Source organism: Labrus bergylta, chromosome 2 (assembly GCF_963930695.1).
Source record: "Labrus bergylta chromosome 2, fLabBer1.1, whole genome shotgun sequence".
NCBI classification, from domain to species: Eukaryota; Metazoa; Chordata; class Actinopteri; order Labriformes; family Labridae; genus Labrus; species Labrus bergylta.
In genome coordinates this window covers 22,756,875-22,776,993 of record NC_089196.1, presented here as the reverse complement: position 1 = coordinate 22,776,993, position 20,119 = coordinate 22,756,875, and the positions used below count along the sequence as shown (strand labels likewise).

The 20,119-nt window shown below is 38.3% G+C and overlaps 1 protein-coding gene across 1 annotated transcript; it reads left to right on the top strand.

Moving 5' to 3' along the window:
* The first annotated feature begins 1,081 nt into the window (after nucleotides 1–1,081).
* rassf2b (Ras association domain family member 2b) lies at nucleotides 1,082–19,631 on the top strand. The gene is made up of 12 exons (XM_020647475.3): nucleotides 1,082–1,303; nucleotides 5,344–5,389; nucleotides 7,040–7,113; nucleotides 8,754–8,829; nucleotides 9,032–9,183; nucleotides 10,082–10,197; nucleotides 11,144–11,286; nucleotides 11,838–11,991; nucleotides 12,103–12,224; nucleotides 12,367–12,464; nucleotides 12,901–15,485; nucleotides 18,216–19,631. The coding sequence occupies exons 3-11, from the start codon at nucleotides 7,061–7,063 to the stop codon at nucleotides 12,968–12,970; spliced, it is 984 nt and encodes a 327-aa protein (XP_020503131.1). The 5' UTR covers nucleotides 1,082–1,303; nucleotides 5,344–5,389; nucleotides 7,040–7,060; the 3' UTR covers nucleotides 12,971–15,485; nucleotides 18,216–19,631.
* The last annotated feature ends 488 nt before the right edge of the window (nucleotides 19,632–20,119 follow it).

The window sequence follows — 20,119 nt, the reverse complement described above, 5'->3', positions numbered from 1 at the left end:
AGCGAATGAGTAGGGGTGGGACAAAATATCAATACAGCAATTTATCATCATCCTGACTCGTGTGTTATAATTATCTTATCGCTCCGGCCAAAAGAATAATACTGCACTCTAAACAGAATTCCTTATTTGACGTAATGCATCACTACTTCATGACTCCTCGCAGTATCAGCTTGTGACATGAATGAGTGTAACATGAAAGACAGTAAATTGACCAAAGAATAAGTTTGGCGCTGGATAAAAGAAGAAGACATTGGCATAATGCTGGACAGCGGTGAAAGGGGATGATTCATGATAATAACCGAAACCGATGCCAAATTGCAATGAACAAATTCATTAATCTGCACTTCCCTTTTTTAAGGGTGTTTGATATTATTTAGTTAATTAAATATTATCATCATATGTCTGTCCAGCAATTTATCAATTATAGCAGAACCGCTGTATCTTGATATTTTCATTATCGTGGGCCACGTATCGGCTGTTGAATCGTGTCATGAGTTAGCCTGCGATTTCCATCCCTACAAATGGGTGGTTAAAGATGCTGGGTGGGGAAAAAATAAATATTTGAAATCTTATATGTAAAAATGGCTGAGAACGATTATTTTATTAACTTTTGTAGTGTAATTATAAAATAATAATCACAGCTCTATTAGATATGTTTACAGATCCTGTTTTTACCCCCAACTTCTTTTTTGTTTTACACATAATTTTCAATGTTATGTTTTGTATTCTAAAAATGTTGGGACTCCATTTCCATTAGGAGTAACTGATGAAATGTTACTGATGGACAAAATGTCAATCTTATAAATTCAATAAAGTCAAAAATTAGACTTTTAAAATAATTAGGCTAGCTTGCAATAGAGAATTTAATCTCTATATATATCATCTATCTGAAGTTTTATTGGCATTTTTACAACTAAAAGTATTTTTGGTTGTTCACTGAATATTAATGACGGGCTGGTTTTTCACCGTGGTGTTTGTGCGCATGCTCGTTCCTCCTATTGTTTTCTTGTTTTCATTCATCTCAGCCTGATCTCTGCACGCAGCGTGAACAAAGGGGCGTCGGGGTCGCTTTCTGATTGGCTCCCGGCCGGGGCCTGACGCTGCTGTGCCCGCGAGCTCCGCCACAACAGATGGACCTCTCGCGCTCAGCCCCTGGATCCACGCGCCTCAGCGATTGTTACCAACGAGTTGACTGAGGAGTTATCCGTGTGCGGACAGGTGAGCCTCCGTAACGGGAGGAAGAGGAGAGACCTTGCGAAGGAGGTGGAAGAGAAGAACCGTAGAGCCTGCGTCCCCGGGTTTGGTAAGCCGAGTTATGATCTCCAAAGTCGGCAAGAATCAGACAGAAGCGTCGGTGTAGCTAAGTAGGCTGATCATGAAGATGGGGTTGATGTGGCGCTTTTCACTGGGTGTACTTTGATACCGCGATAGTTTGCGCACACATAAACAGAACTAAAACATGTTTTACTTCATAAGATGCACAAGAGCAACATTTATTTAATTTTAAAACGCGCATATGACTCACATTGATTATGAATCTCGAATATAAGACGTGTAGTGATAGTAGACATGCCCATGGCACTTGTGATAGTTTGGTCTTCTTCTTGAACAGAAATAGATATAAATGCATCTTTTTAATCGCAGTTGATCTATCAGGGAGTGTGCACATCTGTGTTTTAGTAAAACAGGTTATATAACTAGCAGGAGACAGTCAAGATTCCTCTCAGCAACCATGGCTGGCTAGACAGAGCAGAGCTTCATAGACCATCTGCATAAAAGTGAATACCTAATGTTTTGGCTGGCGATGTGCACCAAGATGCCAGTTGGTTTAAAACACTTGGCTTAAAGTAATGCAGTAAATGGAACATATTGCTGTGAGTCCTGCCATCATCATGAAGTTATGATGTAGGAGTAGCCTTGTGCCTGACATACAAGCCATGGACAAAGTATTCAACCAACTTGGATTGAATTTCAAATGTAAAAAAAAAGAAATCCCCAGAATGATCAACAACCTCAATTCATTATTGATCCTCACTGAAAGACGTCTTCGCTGGGCTGTTTTACTCTACCGCTTTAGTTTTAGGTGAGCGCAAGTTAATGTTCATAAATGGGGCGGACGACGCCAATCACAAGCTCCAAGAGTACATTGCACACTGTTTTTTTTCCACACTTGCAGACATTTAGTTTATCATAGACCAAAACCATACTCATTCAAAAGTGCAGTGCAGTTTTTGCTTGTAGTTGTTGCAGTTACATTCCTCTTAGATTGACTAATCATTTCAGCTCTGCAGTCAACTGAGGGTCAAAAAATACTTTCCACTCTATCTGGAGAATCTGTGCACCATATGTAGATTCATGCAAGCCTTGCAGTGTTTTGTTTTTTTTTGTCGATCCCAGTATGCCTAACAAGGAGCAGGAGAGAGAAACACTATTTTTGGCTCCATGTTTGTGGGCTAGTTGCTGGAGCTTAGATGTTTTGGATGTTGCTATGACAATTGTGACAATAGTGAGGCAGAGCAGGAGTAATGTGGAGGCTGAAGGTAGGGGGTTTAAAAGAGGACAGGAGGAGCTTTAAAGCTATACATCTTTCATCTAAGCTAAAGACTTTGACAGAGGGGGTTCAGAGGCGAAGAGGCAAGAGGCCAGAAAACAAGCGTGCATGTGTGTCAATGAAAGACACAGAGAATGTGTGTGTTTGGGGTGGGAGGGAGGCTGTCAGGAAGTAGTGGTCATGAGTTTTAATAGCATGGTGCAAGCCTTTCTAGTCTTTCACAAGAAGGGAGGAGGAGGCTGAATGAGGAAAACAGGCAAGACAGCAGAGAGGACAGGGTTTTTTAATCAGCAAAACGGGACAGTTAAAAAAAAAACCCACTGAGCAGATGAAGGCAAAAGGGACATGAAGATAGGAGCATGAAGGCTGAGGATTGTCTGATGTTGTAATGAGACAGAGGAGGAATTCAAGAAGTCAAAGAGGACTACATTTGGACAGAGAAGAAGCTCCCTCGGCTGAAACCAGATTGTGATATCTGGTTGGCTTTGCTGTATTTATATGCTGCTGTCGGTGGAAACAGAAAGCAGAAACAGCTTTCTGCTGTCTTAATGTCATACAGATAATTTCCACAGAGATCCTCTGGTTACAACTGACATCAGAAATCATTGCTTTTTATCAACTGGGTTGCTGTTTAAATGTCAAGTGAACTACACATGAATGGAGATTACTCTTAAGAAGTCATTTTAATACACACATTAAACATGTTGTGCAAAACAAGCTGGGACAGAATTTCATGATTTGAAACCCCATAAGGGATTGAAAACAGCACAAAGACAAGATGTCAAATGTTGAAACTGAGAGATTTCATACTGTTTGGAACATTGTATAAGCCTACTTCAAAGTTGAATTGCAAACATGTTTCTAATTTTTTTGGGGGGAAACTGGGCTGTACAGAAGCTGCAATGATAGGTCAAACTAATTTTTAAAATTATTTGAGAGATTCGGGCATTTATAAAGCAACACTGTAAAAAAAAAAGCTGGCTCTGGCTTCTTTAATATAAGAGTGTGTTTTACTATACATTGTCATTTATCATAGTGGATATGGAGGGTTTGAGTTTTGGGCTGTGGGTTTGACAAGATAAGCAATCTGTATCAACACTTTAGACGGTGTGAAGAAGTTATTAATAGTGAGAACAAGAGTTCTTTGTAGCCTGTTGTAAAAATGATCCAGGTGAGAGTTAATGTGTTGATGTACTTTTACAGTGTCGGCTATTTTCATGTTTTCCTTCATTTAATGGATTTCATTGTCTGCTATAGCTGAGCCGGAAAATCCAGACAAAGTATAGATTTTACTGTAAATATTGCAGCAATGGTCAGGGGGTGAGCTCGAGGTTCTTTGAAGAAAACTATTTTTTTACAACAACTTAAGGTCTGTATGATGGTCTGGTTTTAACCAAGTTTTGACAATTTGCCAAAAAAAGGCAAAGTTAGAGACAAGGTCTGAAATTAACTTTTTGACTCACCGGCCAAGGTGGCAGGTAGATGAAAAAATTCACCGGCCAAAATAACAAATTGTGTTTTTGTGTCCCATACACAGCTGCTTCAGTACATTTAATTGAGAAGGCATTATGTTCTGTCTAATCTATAACAGATTTAAGTCACAGATTCGATCATTTCATCAGATCAGGAAGTTGAGAAATTGTTAAAATATATTTGCTGGCCTTTATTATTTTTTAAATGTGTTATTTGTAGGCAGTAGTAAGTTAGAAAAAAGTGACAGAGCCCTCCCTACATTATGGTAAAGTAGTCTTCAACAAGGAGAAAACAAAGATTTGTCACATAAGCATAATAAAGACAAACTCCCAGCTCTTTCATGACGTTTTAGAAAACTCTGAGATCCTTTATCTGTAGGAAACTGTGAAAATCCTCTCTGGATCAAAACACACAAATCCAAAAATCTGGGAAATATCCTGCAAACGTTTCACCAACAGAGACCACATTCATTATGACGTGATCGATGCTTGAGCAGCAGCTTTAAAGGTGAAATGTCAGATTTGATCTTTGTTTCAGGTGTTGACATCAGGGGGATTTATCGATTTGATAAACAAATAAAGTTGACCTAAAGTTCACTTTGGTCTTTGGACTCGACACCAGACAATTAGAACTGTCAGACCACTGACATCAACCGTTCATGAGTCTATGATCACAGCTGCCCTTGACCACGACGGCACCATTAAAGTCTAATGATCTCCATTGTGGCGGTGAATGGTTAGCTTTTGAGCATCTGACAGGGCTAATATAGATGCTGAAATATTTATAGACCTTGGCAGGGGCTCTGGGCTGATTGGTGTTTAATATTTAATCCTTCCACAATTATCAAACACATTTCTTTTGGAGATTGACAGCCTCGGCTTATCTACACTGTGTGTTTAAAGTTGCTAAATGACCTCATTAATATGTTTGTTTACAATATGCTTCGATATCTGTTTCGATCAGGAAAGCACAAATGGAAGTGTGGCTTATCTGTTTTTGATTTTGTGCTCCTGTGTGAGTAAACTCTTTGTTTGGGTTAACAGATCGCTCATCCAAGCCTCTTGAATTGAGGAAGTTCTGGGGTGTGCAAAGGCTGCTGTCAGTTTCCTGTGTGACTGAGTCAAGGAGGAAGTGATTTAGCGGAAGGGGAGCTCTTCCTGTAAATGCGCCCCCCCCTACTCTTCACAGACTGATCACTGTCACACTCGCATGAAGAGACCCCCGTTGGGCCTTTTGAAACCAACCCTGGAGGGACACAACTTCTTATTAACCTGACGATGTACTAGACATTGAACTTCTCTCTCTCGTCACACTTTCAGCTCCCTCCGTCCGGCGACTCAACTATCACACACTGTCTACACCACGGTAAGATTACTTCTGGACTTGTTACTGACATATAAGTTCTTATTTGGCCAATAATTTTATATGACCATCACAATTTGGTATCTGTTGTGTATAACAGATGCACTCACTATCAAAGGTAGCATTATGGAAATAAACTATGCACTTAGTTGTGTCTAAAGGAAAGTCCTAGATTTGCCAAACTGACTTAATTTGTCCCTTTTACTAAAAGTCAATTATTATTTCAGCCCAAACAACTGCTGAACTTCTCACCTAAGGGACTTCTCTACTTCTTAATAACAAATCGAGCCAACAATGAAAAGAAGGAGTAAAGCAGAGGTGACCATCGAGCATCAACTCTTAGCATTAGCGTTGCCGTAGTTTTTTATTTTTTTGTACGTTTAGCCGGCTGTAATTAGTTAGCTAACATTTCCTTAACAGTTCTGAACACAAAAGTACAGCTGAAATATAGAAGACGTTTTAGTGGAGTATTGTGAGTGGACTTGAGCTTGCATAGCGCTTTTCTAGTGCTGTCACACCGCAGGTCACACCTACACATTCACACACTGATGGCTGCTGTGTAAAGTGTTCATTAGTATTTAATAAACCCATTCAAACACGCTGACGACGAAGCAGCGGGAGCGGCTTCTGGTGAAGTGTTTTGCCCATTGACACATCGGACATGTAGCTGCAGGAGCTGGGGATCGAACCCCGACCTTCCAGTTGAGAGACAACCGTGAACCACAGCCGCCCAGCATATGGTCATGAACCTTCATATGCAGGAAAAAAAAACCTTTGATTTGATAATGGTGCTAAAGGAAAAGTTACAGAATAAATCTAATGTTATCAATGGCAAGACACATTTTTTTAAAATGAGTTTGAGGCTTTATTTGAATTACACATGTGATATTTCTTAATTGTTAAAAGCATATTGCATAAACTGTTGAAGTATTAGTCTTTGGAAATTACAAGAAAGTGTATTACCTTATTGTTTTTAAAGCAGTGAACTAATAAGTCCAGAACGAGGCCACATGTCCTGTTAGTAGAGATTCATATATGACAGATGAATGCATTAGTGGGTGCTGCCAGCAGCTCGCTCAGCGATAAATGTCTAAGCAGCTGACATGATTTGGCTCGGCGGGTGGCCCATGTGTGCTGCACCTGTTCGTCTCCTTCCTGGAGGCTTCTGTCCTGCCTCGTCTGCATGCACACAAAGGAAAACACACACAAACACATCGCTCAGGAAAAGTCTCCGCGGGGTGACGGTGGCAGAGTGCCATGTATAACAGCTGCATGTGTGCATACGTGTGTTTTCTAAGTGTTTATGTGTAAAGAGAGACAAAGACATGAGGAGAGAATACAAGAAAATAAGTACTGTGGGCAGGAGGAGGAAGAGCAGCTGTTTTGCTGGTTGAGCTATCAGTGGATCTGTACAGTATGTTGGAGGAAATACATTGACAGGAAGATCGATATGATCTACAGTCTGTTATTGTTTACTGTGTGGAACTACATCTTGTCCTCCTCCTCGGGCTGCTCTCTCTCTCCTCCTCCTCAGGCTGCTCTCTCTCTCTCTCTCTCTTTGCCTCTTCTTGTCTTACTGCAGGTCATGAGGAGTCATGAGACTGAATCAGATGGAAAATAATATGAACTCTGTGTTGCTTCTTTGTCCCTCAGCTCCTCTCATGCAGACTTAGAATGGATAACTCACATTACGGGGTTCAGATCGGAGAGAACAAGTTCATCAGCAAGTAAGGATGAAATGCCCCTCACCCCCCACACATACACTATTCAAACCATATCTGCTCTCATGGCATGATTTTAAACTAGTTAAGTTAGGTTTACCGTGTTGGAGTTTGGAGTTAAATAAACATTACAGCTGTTTTATTATGAACATTTTTTCCAAACATTTGCATGCTTCATTTGACAACTGAACATTACACAGGCATACAGTACATATATTTACACATGCATTGATTTAAAAATGTAGTACTGATAGTTGTTTTTTCCTGAGATTCAGCCCCATGATGTAAAGCCATTATAGGGTCAAAAGAGTCAAAGGGCTAGTCGACATGCTGTGATTTAACCACCTGAGACATGGAGAACTTTACTGAAGAACAAAATGAAACTGTACTTCACTTAATTGTCATTTTTCCGCTATTTTTACTCTTTAGTCCACTACAGGGAAATAATGAACGCCATTCTACTTCAATGCATTAAAAAATAATTGTCCGAAATGATGAACATATTCTTCAATCAATCAATCAATCTTTATCTGTATAGCACCGATTCATAACAAATGTTATCTTGAGACACTTTACAATTCATCTCATGGATTCATTTGAGTCCTTACAGGTTACAATATGTAACAATTAAACATTACATTGTCAAATCAGACAATATTTAAACCCAGAGAACTCACTAATTGTTTTTGGGTGTATTACATTTACAGGAAACATGACTCACTGCTATGAAAACATGTCCTAATTCGACTTAACATGATGTAAATAAAACTGTAATACAACACCTGATCCAAGAGTATGATTGGAAGACACATCTGTCAGATGTTTTGTCAATATTGTACGTTGAGAGAATTAGTAGTAATGTATTTGTACATCACAAAATCATTGTATAAAGTCTTTAATCATTTCTTAAAATGTGTTTTCGAAATTCAATTTATCGTTCATTATCCTGGTTCAGCTTAGCCTAAGTTAAAAAGATGATTTAAATATACAACAAACTACTTAGTAATTGATTTGCGAAATGATTGTTTGTCAGTCACTTATATATATTATGTTAAGAAATTGTCTCCATGTTTTAAACATATATGAGAATACATCATTGAGAAATGCCCTATGTGTCAGTTTACTGTACTGCACTACATCATAATCTGCAGGATTGTTTGTATGCTTGTAGCATCCTTTTCAAGAGTTCAGAAAACAGATTATTTTTTAGCTTTGTGACATTTTTGAACTGATCTTAAGAGGATTTCAGATTCTGTGCTTCAAGAAGTGGGATCATTCTCTGATCCTATAAGGGAAAACGTTTTCCTTCAGATTATTATAAAAACTTAAAATCGCTACATTTTGAGATCCATCAATTTCACTGGACAGGAAAACTATACGATAATTCTAATTTTAAAATAGTAACGAGAGCTCTGAGACAAGTGTAGAGGAGGAAATCTACAATGTTTACCTCTGATATTTGGTGGAGGAGAAGAAGTCTAAATGAAGATGCGTGTTAAGTACAGGTATTTTGAATTTGAATGAAGTGAATGAGCATTTTATATTCAATCACTGCAGCGTGGACTGCAGGAAATCAATCTCCCAACATGTAATATGCTGTGTAAAATGATCAAAAGGTATAATAAACACAACGTTTCTGTTTCCAGGGTAACAGTCCTCTCACATCTAAAGACATACAACCTCTACTATGAAGGACAGAATCTGCAGCTCCGACACAGAGAGGTGGGTTACCGTATTTTTCTCTCATTGTTATATCCCTTCTGGATGATGAAAACCTCTACCCGATATTTCCTGTCACAGTTTTTAGTGATTTGGAATCCAATATCCCCTCCCCATTTACCCTAGACCCCAGAGGGGTAATAACTGTCCGTTATGTGTTTATATGTCTGAGTTAATATTGATCATGACCCCTCTCTGGCAACAGGAAGAGGGGGAGCTGATCGTCGAGGGTTTGTTGAATATCTTCTGGGGCCTGCGACGACCAATCAGGCTTCAGATGCAGGACGACCACGAGCGTATCCGACCGCCCCCCTCCTCTACGTCCTGGCACTCGGGTTGCAATCTAGACAGTCAAGGGTAAGAGGTGCAGACAGATCCAGTTACGCGCTGCTGACCGGAAATGGTGATGGACAGTAGGTCAGCAGGAGGCAAATATAGATTCTGTCTAGTGTGTCTGATGGCAATTCAGTTAAATGTGTCGTTGCTTTATGTTGTTTTTAACTTTATATTTCCATTCAATATATTAATAATTGATTTACTCAGTTTACTTGGATGCAACGCTTTTTGGCAACAGTCTTAACAAAGTGAACGTTTGCCTCAAGCTACCACAAATCAATTTGTGACAAAAGGCTTGAAGCCTCATTTTAGCTCTCTAATCCCATTTATCTGAGAGCTCTTTGATCCCCCTGTTATCCTCCCTGGATAACAGATGCTTCACACAGAAATCAACTTACAAGAAATTATTAAAGAAAACAGCACAAACACTTTATGACCAAGGATTTTACCATGTGGTAACAAAACCAGCCTCACCACCACAGCCGTAAAGTTGCTTTTAATTACCGATAGGTCGTATGCAGGTTTGCATCTTTCTAAGCAGCAAAGAGGTTTACATTTTAAAGCAAAACACCGACAAGCTCATACAAAGTGAGCTCCAAAGATGAAATACATTCAATACTGGTACTGCTGTTATCGTGGATACTCTATGTGGATTACAAGTGATCAACAAAATGCTGCTACTTTTCAGAAATCTAGTAATTCATCTGTGAATCCCTGTTGCCATGGTGATAATTTTTGTACTCTCTTGACAGTATAAGCCATTCAGCTCATTTCTACTGTAACACCTCTCACTGAAGTGCAAAAGCATTCAAACATTTTTCACTTGAGTGTATAAAAAGTTGAAATACTAAATGCTTCGAGCTGTTTCTCTGCAGTCTCTTCGCTCTCTCCTCAACTCTCTCTTGTGTTCTGCTTGAAGCTCTCCCAATAACACAGACGGGCAGCAGGCGACAGAGCAGAGCCCGCCCACAGTGGAAGTGACGCCACCTGAAGACCAACCAGAGGACAACGGCGTGATGGAGGAGCATACAGACGGTTAGTGGCTTTAGTTATCGAGTAAAGGTGGCTGCTTTAAAATGTACCTCTGATAGATTCAGGAATTTTCCTCAAATGTGTTTTTTAGCCCATGTAAGACTCTGTAAAACAGTCAACAGGGCATGTTTTTAATCTATGGAGGGTTTAACAGTATCTTAAAGCATTAGGAGATTGAGTTGTGTCATGTTTTTCAATCAAGAGATCAAGAGATGATTGTGGTTGAAGATCTGAGTTTATAACAATTATGTGGATTTTTGAACATCATTTTTTATATTATAGCAAATGAGTCTGTATTTCAATCTCTTTTTTTTATCTCAAGTCAGCAAAATAAATGAAGATAAAATCCTTTTTTATATATAAAAGGTACAATGTAAAGCTCCCTTGGTCATTATAAACATCCTGTTATCAACATAAAAAAATCAAACCCTAAATAACTGAATAAACTCAGAATCCTGTTTCACTTGTTTTTTGATTTGTGTTGTCAGGTAAAAAACTAAAGGTTGCATTGGTTCAGTAAAAATAAGTCACCTCTGTATTTAAAAAGCTGATGACTAAATCTCTAGTTAGCTCTTAGCAGCTTTTGATTAGCATATTATCACCTAAAAAAAACAACTTCTCGTGAGGAGTTAAGGAATTAAAGCCTCTTATTCTTTTATTTTGTAGTCATTTAGAATAGTAGAAAAAGGGAGGCACCAGTTCTGTTTCTCATTTTTGCTTCCAACTTCCCGAACGCAAGAAAAAACAATTCTACATTTGTGTCCTGTTCTCCAGAGGTGATGCTGCCTGGTGTGTTTAATTTAGTGTTTAAAAATAAGTAAACATAGCATAAGTGAATCTCAGTCAGCAGTTAGAAGACATTTCTTATAGATAGATAAACATTTCATATTTTCTCACATGTAACAGTACAAATAACAATGATCTGATGTCATGATTCTTGATTGGACAGACGACAGTGAGAGCTCTGCTCAGCTCCTCAGGACGAAGAGTGATGCCGGGGTGCTAAGACGTGGGCAGCGACGGTCACCGAGTGACCAGAGGAAAATTAGACGCCATCGCTTCTCCATCAACGGACACTTCTACAACCATAAGGTAAAACAATATGTTTCCAAAAATGCAACAATGTACACAGAAGATGAAGAAGAAGAACCTTTACTTTATTAATCCCAGAGGGGAGGGGAAATTCACTTATTCACTCTGTTGTTGAAACTTGGTCACAAACAGGATCCTAGTATGAGCATGAGTCAGGAGAATGTCAGAGGGACATGAAAGAGATCCCGAGTAGTTGGGAGTTCGGTGACCTACTCAGTGTCACCTCAGCAGTTCTCAGAAAGTGACCGGGCACCCCTACAGCTACCAGCCCCATTTTTAAACCTGATCCGCAATAACAGAGTAGAACCAATGACTCAACCAATGCTCCCAACAAAAGTCCCCACAGACCCCATGTTTTAAACTTAACCTGTGAATTATGGGTAATGTATAGTCAATTTTAATGATGATGATGCATTTTTCAACTTTATTTCTTAAAGCAAGAAAAAACAGATGCATGATGAGCATTCAAAGGTTTACCTGAGTACACATATATTGGTGGAGTAATGTAAGAAAGTAAATGAATGTGTCATGTTTTTTTCCCCCCCTCTCAGACAGCAGTGTTCACTCCTGCTTTTGGATCAGTGACGAATGTGCGGATAAACAGCTGCATGACCACGCCTCAGGTTCTCCGAGTTCTTCTCAACAAGTTTAAAATTGAAAACAGCCCAGATGATTTTGCTATATACCTGGTCCATGCCAGTGGAGGTTCGTGTTAATTATTATTTAGTTCTGGTTTGTCAAGTCATGGGTTCTATTATGCACTGTAAATAAATGTTTTGTTCTCTTGATCCCTTACTCTGTGTTGTACTGTTTCAGAGCGTGTCAAACTGAAGAGGAGTGACTATCCTCTGGTGCTGAGGGTGATGCAGGGTCCATGTGAGCAGGTGTGCAAGGTTTTCCTCACAGAAGAAGACCTTGGAGAAGAAGTCACCTACGATGTAAATCACAGAATTCACTATTGCTTTGAATTTGAGGGAGTTGTTTTCAGAGATTCAGAGGCGTGGCTGTGTTTCAAACCACCATGTGTGGTACATGCTGCACCCTTTAATTAACCCCACTATTTCCACTCCTCTCCACCAGGTGGCACAGTATATCAAGTTTGAAATGCCTGTCCTAAAAAGTTTCATCACCAAACTGAAGGAGGAGGAGGACAGAGAGGTGCAGAAACTCAGGAGAAGGTAAAAAAACAACAACAACAACACTGTTTAGTGTATGATTTACATCAACACTTTCATGTTTATGTGCTGTCCTCAACCTTCACACATGACTCTGTTAGGTTTCAGGGATTATTTGTCCAGCTTATTTGGATTGATTGCTTTGGATATTTCCCCCCTACTTCTCTGATTCTAGCTTCCTAAATGTGTTTTTTTTGTTTCTTTCTTTATTCCGCTCCAGAACATTTTTGGGTTGTGAACAAATTAAGTCATGTAAAAAAAAAAAATCTCTGGCTTTGAGAAACACTGATGGACTGTTTTCAACGTCTTCTTAAATGTTACCAAACCAAACTAATAATTGATTATCAAGAAGAGACTAATTAAAAATGGAAAGAGAAATGTGAATTACCTGAAGATGTTTATTCTTTCTTTAACTTGAACTTGTCTCTGCTTGTATTAGGTATACCTACCTTCGGTGTATAATTGAGAAGCAGCTCAGTTGTCTTCCAGAGGGGGCGACATGTATGTGATCTTCACATCAAACTGTGAAAAATCTATCCCACATCACCACATCCTGCACCCGGACTGACTACGAACCAGCTGACAAGAACTCAATGTATGTGTTCCAACATGTATCCTGCTCCGCTGAGCTCATGAGTCTGCATGGGTTTCTGTTTTTTAAACCTTCCAATCATTCAACAAAACGTACTAAACTTTAACGTGCTAAAACGTGTGCATGTTTCATGTGCCCCTCTCAGCAATAGTCCCGAGTTATGACAGCTCATACAGTTTTTTAAAAAGTCTTCAGACCAAATGACTTACTTTTTTAATCTTCATGTGTCACTCACAGTTCACGCAGAAAAACATTCCTCTCCTCCTGAGTCATTTTTACAGTGCAGTACTTTACTAAATTAGTTTAAAATAAGCAGTCCTGTTTGGTCTCTACCCTAAAGTTTGCAAGCTCATAAAGTTAAAGCACAAATTCAAACAATATGCGGGTCATTGTAAAGTGCCTGTTTTAACGGTTTCTCAAAGCACAAAGACACACGGTGAAATTCTGTGTTTTACAAAAAAGAAAAGAAAATTCTGGAGCTCGAGTGAATCCACAACCAACCTTAATGTGAAACAGTCGAGGTCTGAGCAGCGGAAACAATGCAGGTCCCACATGAAACTGTGTGCCTTCATGTTCTGTTGAAGCATTTGATTATACTTCAATGTAAGAAATTGAATTGACTCTCTCTTAATGTATCATGGCTTAGAAGCTCTCAGCAGAGATTAATGAAGATTGTGTGAACAGAAAACCCGTTGAAGTTGTTACCATAAAAGGTTTTTCTGCAGTCATTAAGTATGAATTTTAAGAAATGGTTGGATATTTTGTGAAAAGGCTTTTGATATTTCCTGCCATGAATTGGTTGTTTGTTTTGTAATACCACCAGCAGCTGGTTAGCTTAGCATAGCACAAAAAGTGGAAACAATGCAAGGGGACACAACTTACCTGGCTCTGTCTGAAGGTAACTCAACAGAACCTCTACTACTTATTATCTAACCGGTTTGATCTCTTTTGTTTTGATATGTTCAAAATGAGTATAGGTATGATGAGTTCCAGGTTTACAGGGGTTTATGAGTCAGGCTTTTAGTTTTTTTGCCCGTATCATGACATCTGTTTAAGAAGTGGAAGTGGACGTATGACACAGAGGGCGCACTCACACTAGGAAGTGTTGAGCACGGATCAGAGCACTCACACTATTAAAACCAACTGGACTTTAGGGGTGAAGCGTGCTAAGGTACAGATTGCCTTGTGTGAGTGCGCCCTGAAGCTACCTGCTGTCCCAACCAATGTTCTCGTCAAACTCTGAGCAAAATGTAAGAAGCTCATTCTCTTAAATGTCAACCTGTTTATTTTTATAAGACAAAATAATCCGTCCTGGATTTAACAATTGATGTTTTTTTCCCCCCGTTTTGTCCTCATTGCATCACTGCCTTATGTAGATAAAACAAATGTCATGTTGAGATTTAAAAGCAAAGTAAAGATGAACAGTTTTTTTTACAATGTTCCTTCACAGGATGACTCCGGGTAGGTGTGGAACATTTGGACTGGCTGTAGAAAAATGATTGTAGATAAAACAGTGAATGAAAAGTGTGAACTCTTATCAGACTGTGAATAACGCTGCAGACCTTTGATGGAAGAATGTTTGAAGTGAGTGAATGAGAATTTAAAGCACAACAATTTCCTCTCCGCCTGTACGGTGGGTTGTTATTATCCAGATACGTGACTGCAAGATTTCAGACACAAACTAACGATTGACTATTGACTGGCTGGTAAATTTAATCACTTTAATCACAAAGTTATTCTCATAACCTGGCATCCTTTAATCCCGTCTGTTTATTATTTCTTACATCATTGTTGAAAATGTCCTCTAAAGTGTGTGCGATTCAGAGATTGTGCATGTTGGTAATTTTAGTGACTCTAAAGACTTGCCTGCTTTTTATATCGTGTCTTTTACAAAATAATGAAGGAACTTCAGCCTTCAAGATGTGAGAAACTCATGCCACTATCTGGAAAATGTACAGTTTTGTTTTTTTCCATCAATGATTGTTATTTAATAAAAGAAAGTTATGTTCAGAAAAGATGGATATAAATATCTGTGTAATCTCCTTGTGTTTGTTCAGGTCACTGGGTTAAAGGCCTCCTGTGGCTCCTTTTTATGTAATGATGTTTAAATCTGGTTGTATAATTTCCCAGAGCATGTTGAGGAAGCTTCTGGAGAGCTCGTTAAGTGTTCTGGACGATGGAGGCTAAATAAGAACCACACACTGGCAGGTATTTATGTGTGATGTGGCGAGGACAGCAGCTTACCATTCACTCAGCCAATGAGCAGGTGTGAGACGCAGTGATCCACTCTACCTGACAGAGATTGTCTGTAGGACAACAGGTTGGCCCTGAAACACACCTCTTACTTTCTGAGGAGTCTAAGCTGTGAGCGCACACACACACGTCTTTACTGTCAGTGGACGCATCATCATCTGAACCGCAACATTTAACAGGTGAGTCTTGTGATTTCTACAGGATGTTTTTCTTTACAATGAATATGTTATTTCATGTTTGTTGCATTAAACTATAAATATCTATCCAGGTTATTATTTATTTTATTACTGAATCACCTGGACATACCGTAGTTACTATGTAGTCATAATAAAATGAAAAAAAATAGTACATTTCTTATTTTCCAGCTCAAGACAATTGTAACTATAATATTTTGTAAAGGTGTTTCAATGATTATCAGGTCATAGGTCTATATAATTCATACAATGACTTGTCCTCTGTAAATAGAAAACAATCCCTTTATTTTGTAAATGTTAATTCTCAACAAGAGCATCAAATGTGAATAGATTAAATCAACATCCGCTGTCTTTAGATATCAGCTGGTGTTTAGATTTTCCTTTCATTAAGATTTTTACATTTTTGAGGGGTTTTTTTGTGAATGAATTTCTCTTGTTAAGGATGTGATGCTATTGAAAATGTCCTCAGCTGCAGAAATGAGTGAAACCACAGTGAGTAATGTAACACTGACGAACAGACCAAGAGTGCTCCATATTGATGAAATCTAATAATGAAGTGCTTTTATCTTGTTTGAAAGTTTGGAGCTGTAATCTGAGAGTGGCTGGATTATTCCCACTGACCCAGTGTAATTATAGACGTACTCATCTGTGAGGAGACAGATTAGACTGGAGTATTTGTTGACAGCACAGAAAATGATGTCATGCTGCTTACATTAGGGGTCGTCATTGGTGGAAAAGTATTCTGAATTTTTACACAAATGGAGAAAGTCAGACCCCGACCTTATGTTACTCCATAACAAGTACAGGTATAATTAAAGCTATATATAGGTAACATTTTATTTTAATCAAAATATACTTTTATTATACCATTATGATGAATTACTTTGTGGGGGATTTGTAGGGTGAATCCATTTTTCACTTATTGATACTGCTCAGCACTCTAACCCTCATTTTCAATATTTGGTCACATTTCATAATAAAATATATTTTGTCTGAATATAACAAAAGCTATTGAAGAGGTTTGAGGCACTCAGAGGGATAGTTAATATAGAACCTGTAATTCATCAGGGATTCAGGTGCCTAAAAACATGCCACATGTTTTTATGAATCTGTAGCTTCTTTTCAACTATTAAAAAACAAAAGTTATTGAAAAAAGATTTGCAAGGGAAATTTTAGGAAATAAAAGAATAAGGAAGCTACCATGGCAATGTACTTAAATGTTAATATACAGTACCGGTCAAATGTTTGGACACACCTGATTGAAATGCACGTTATTATCTTAAAGACATGTTCATCTAAAGGCTTAACTGTTTCAGAATCAGAAATATTTTATTAATCCCAGGGGTGAATTCAGTTGTTACTGTTGCTCTTAAACACAATACAGCAGGAAACGATTTAAGATGTAAAAATAAAATCGAAAAAATAAGCAATAAAATAAACCATACGTACAAAGTAAGTTAGAGTTTAATAAACTATGTACAAAGTGCAGTGACGTAAAGTTGAAAACTATATTCATAGTTATATATACTGTATATATTGATGTCTATTGTATAAATAGTGAAGTTGATGCCTACATATTTTTCCAAAACAAAAATTAAATTAAATGTTTTATTTTTGTTTTTATTTTTATTTTTTTATTTTTTTTTATATACTATTATTCTAAAATGTGGAAAATGGTAAAAATAAAGAAAAAGCCTTCTATTAGTAGGTGTGCCCTGGATATAGCATACAGTAGCTTTATAATAATAATGTACAATTAATAAAAATCTTTATTTGTCCCCGGGGGGCAATTCAACTGTATTATTGATCCTACTGTTACTGTTGTGTGTCCAAACGTTTGACTGGTAGAGGAGATAATCAGACATTTTGTCACTTTTAGTAATCAACTATTGTTGGCACTATGGAAGAAAAAAGTCTATTGTGGTATATTATTCTTCCAATCTATTTTTATAATGGTTAGTATTTTAATATTTGAAGTATATTTACATTTAGATGTTTGCATTTCAAGCCCTACAATTAAATTATTTCTTCAATAATAAAAGTGACAAACATTTTATACTCAGAAACAACAGCTGTAAAGTTTGAACTGTGTGTATTTATTTATGTAAATGTATGATATCAAACATGGCACTATAGTTATCTTTGTGAAAAAAAAATTGTTTCTCTACAGGGTGAAAAGTAAAAGTCTTTATATGATACCAACAAATATTCCCTGGTTGTTGCCAGAGTGATTTACGCAGCAGGTCTCGATCTGGTGCTCGTTCTCACAGATGCAGGGGCCTTAGAGGTTATTAAATCTGTCTGATCTCAGGTCAGCCACAGAGTTAAATAGTGATGGGGCTTGTGTTAAACATGTTTCTCAAAGCCGGATAAAGACCTATGATCCGTCCAGCTCTTAACTCCTCAGCAGTGTAAAAATAACATGCTGCAGGACTAAAGCTGCAACAAGAACATCTCATCAGTCTGTTATGAGCACTTTGTGCCATCAGGATGCAAAACAACCTTAATATATTTACAGTCTATAAATACTACATAACTACACTCCTCCTTAATGAAGTTTAGTCATTTTCCAGTCTAGTTAACAGATTCAAAATATTTAAAATCAAAATATGAACAACTTACAAACCACAGCTAAAGAGGAAGTTGTAATTTTCTGTTTAAAAACTCTCCAGAATCAAACTCCTAATATTCCCCTCTTTTTTTTTTCTTTGACAGGATAAAAAGATCATGTCCCGCCTGCAGAAGCTCCCCTTCACAGTGGCCCTCTGCCTGCTGCTCCTCGCCACATTGGTCCCCAACTCTGAGGCCCGACGAGGAGGTGGCTTTGGTAGGGGAGGAGGAGGAGGTGGGAGGGGCTGGGGCGGAGGGGGGCGGCAGGCCTACAGACCTGTCCAAAGCAGCGGTCCCAGTGCAGGGAAAGTAGCCGGGGCAGCTGCAGCAGGGGCCATAGGAGGAGCAATGCTGGGGTCTGCACTGAGCCGCCCTGGATATGGTGGAGGGTACGGGGGATACGGTGGAGGGTACGGGGGATACGGTGGAGGATATGGAGGTTATGGCTATCCTCGACATGGAGCGGGTTATGGCTATGGACCCAGGCCCGGATATGAGCAGGAGGGCTCTGGAGATATGGAGTACTATGCCGGGGCATCCAGTGGCCCCATCTACAACAGCATCATTGTGGTGATTGGCTCCCTGATGTCCCTGCTATTGGGACACTGGGTGGCGCTCATGTAGAGCTGGAGAGAAAGACACAAGCTAAATCCCTGACTGAAACAAAACCCAAAACCTGGCCAAACAGGCCAAAACTATGGTTTAAAGTAAAATATAGCCAAAAATATGACTCTGGAATAAAAAAAAAATGTGGACAATTTATGCTCTCCACACCCACTGACCCTCAATAAAAACAGGAAGAGGAATTTGACCTTTTCCACGTCAGTGTGACCAAAGCTGTACTGGAGCACAAAGAAAACTGATCTTCTGTACTTAAGATAATGAAATTGGATGAATAACTGCAGTTTAAATTACTATTCCTCCTTTTAATGTGGCCCGAGCTTTTGTACTTTTTATAAAAGGAGCAATTTTGATTTACTGTATTTTGTATTTTCTTCATAATCAACTTTGTGAACATAGAAATAGAAATAAAGACTACAAATAAATTTGATTTGTAACCACATTAAGTCTACCTCAAGAAGTAAAATCAGGTCCTAGAATTTAAGAGCAGCTACATATGATAATGCCATTTTCTCGGTTTGTGTCATTATTAAAGCTCCTGGGAGGAACTTTTAGTTTATGCCGATTTGGCAACCATGTGTGTAAGACCTTTCATCTTTTATTTTAAATGCCTAATATGAACTTTACGATGAATCTTTGGAGTGGAAATAAAAGAAGGCTGTTCCTGCTGCATGCTGTTAAACATAACTTCTGTCACATTATCTGTGTCAGGGGTGGCAGGCATTAAAATGCACTACATAAAATATCATTGATGTTTTAGACATTTTTTTCATGCATTTTTAGTGCATTGCTTGTATTTGTTTATGTACCTATAAAGTACACATTTGATGCCATTTTGTAGACTTTTATGTACAAGTTGAAATGTGTTCATCATACATGAATAAAAACACCTAAGTACAAGCATTTGTATTGAAATTCATTGTTTACATTACAGTAAGAAAATATAATCTGCAAGACTAATAGTGATCCACTTGTTAGACTTGTTTGGATGCTTAACATATATAAAGTTTAAGAAAAGATGTACAAGTCTGGAGTCGGAAAGTTGACTTTTGACTTGATGGCAGTTGTCTAAACACATTGTTGTAAACTGCTGTTTCCAATGTTAAGAATGATCTTTTGTGTGCAAAACTCCAATCAACATGACGTCTTATAAAGTGCCTTGGACTAATTTTACAGCTACAATAACTCTATGAAGACCCCAGGAAGGATAGCTGAGCTCTTGGGTACAGCTAATGGGGATCCTAACAAGTAAACAAATAAACAAGACAGAGCAAACTTCATTTGATAATGAGAACTTGTAAAACCAGACATTTAGTGATGTCTTTTGTTTGGTAAGATGCATGCAATCACAACCTGATAAGTACAGACACTAGATGCTTACAACGATA

Bases quoted from the DNA above. Each gene is read 5' to 3' on its own strand.
- rassf2b (XM_020647475.3), top strand. From the start codon at position 7,061: ATGGATAACTCACATTACGGGGTTCAGATCGGAGAGAACAAGTTCATC. The intron at 8,830-9,031 runs GTGGGTTACCGT...CTCTGGCAACAG, and splicing joins TGCAGCTCCGACACAGAGAG to GAAGAGGGGGAGCTGATCGT. The intron at 11,992-12,102 runs GTTCGTGTTAAT...GTACTGTTTCAG, and splicing joins CCTGGTCCATGCCAGTGGAG to AGCGTGTCAAACTGAAGAGG.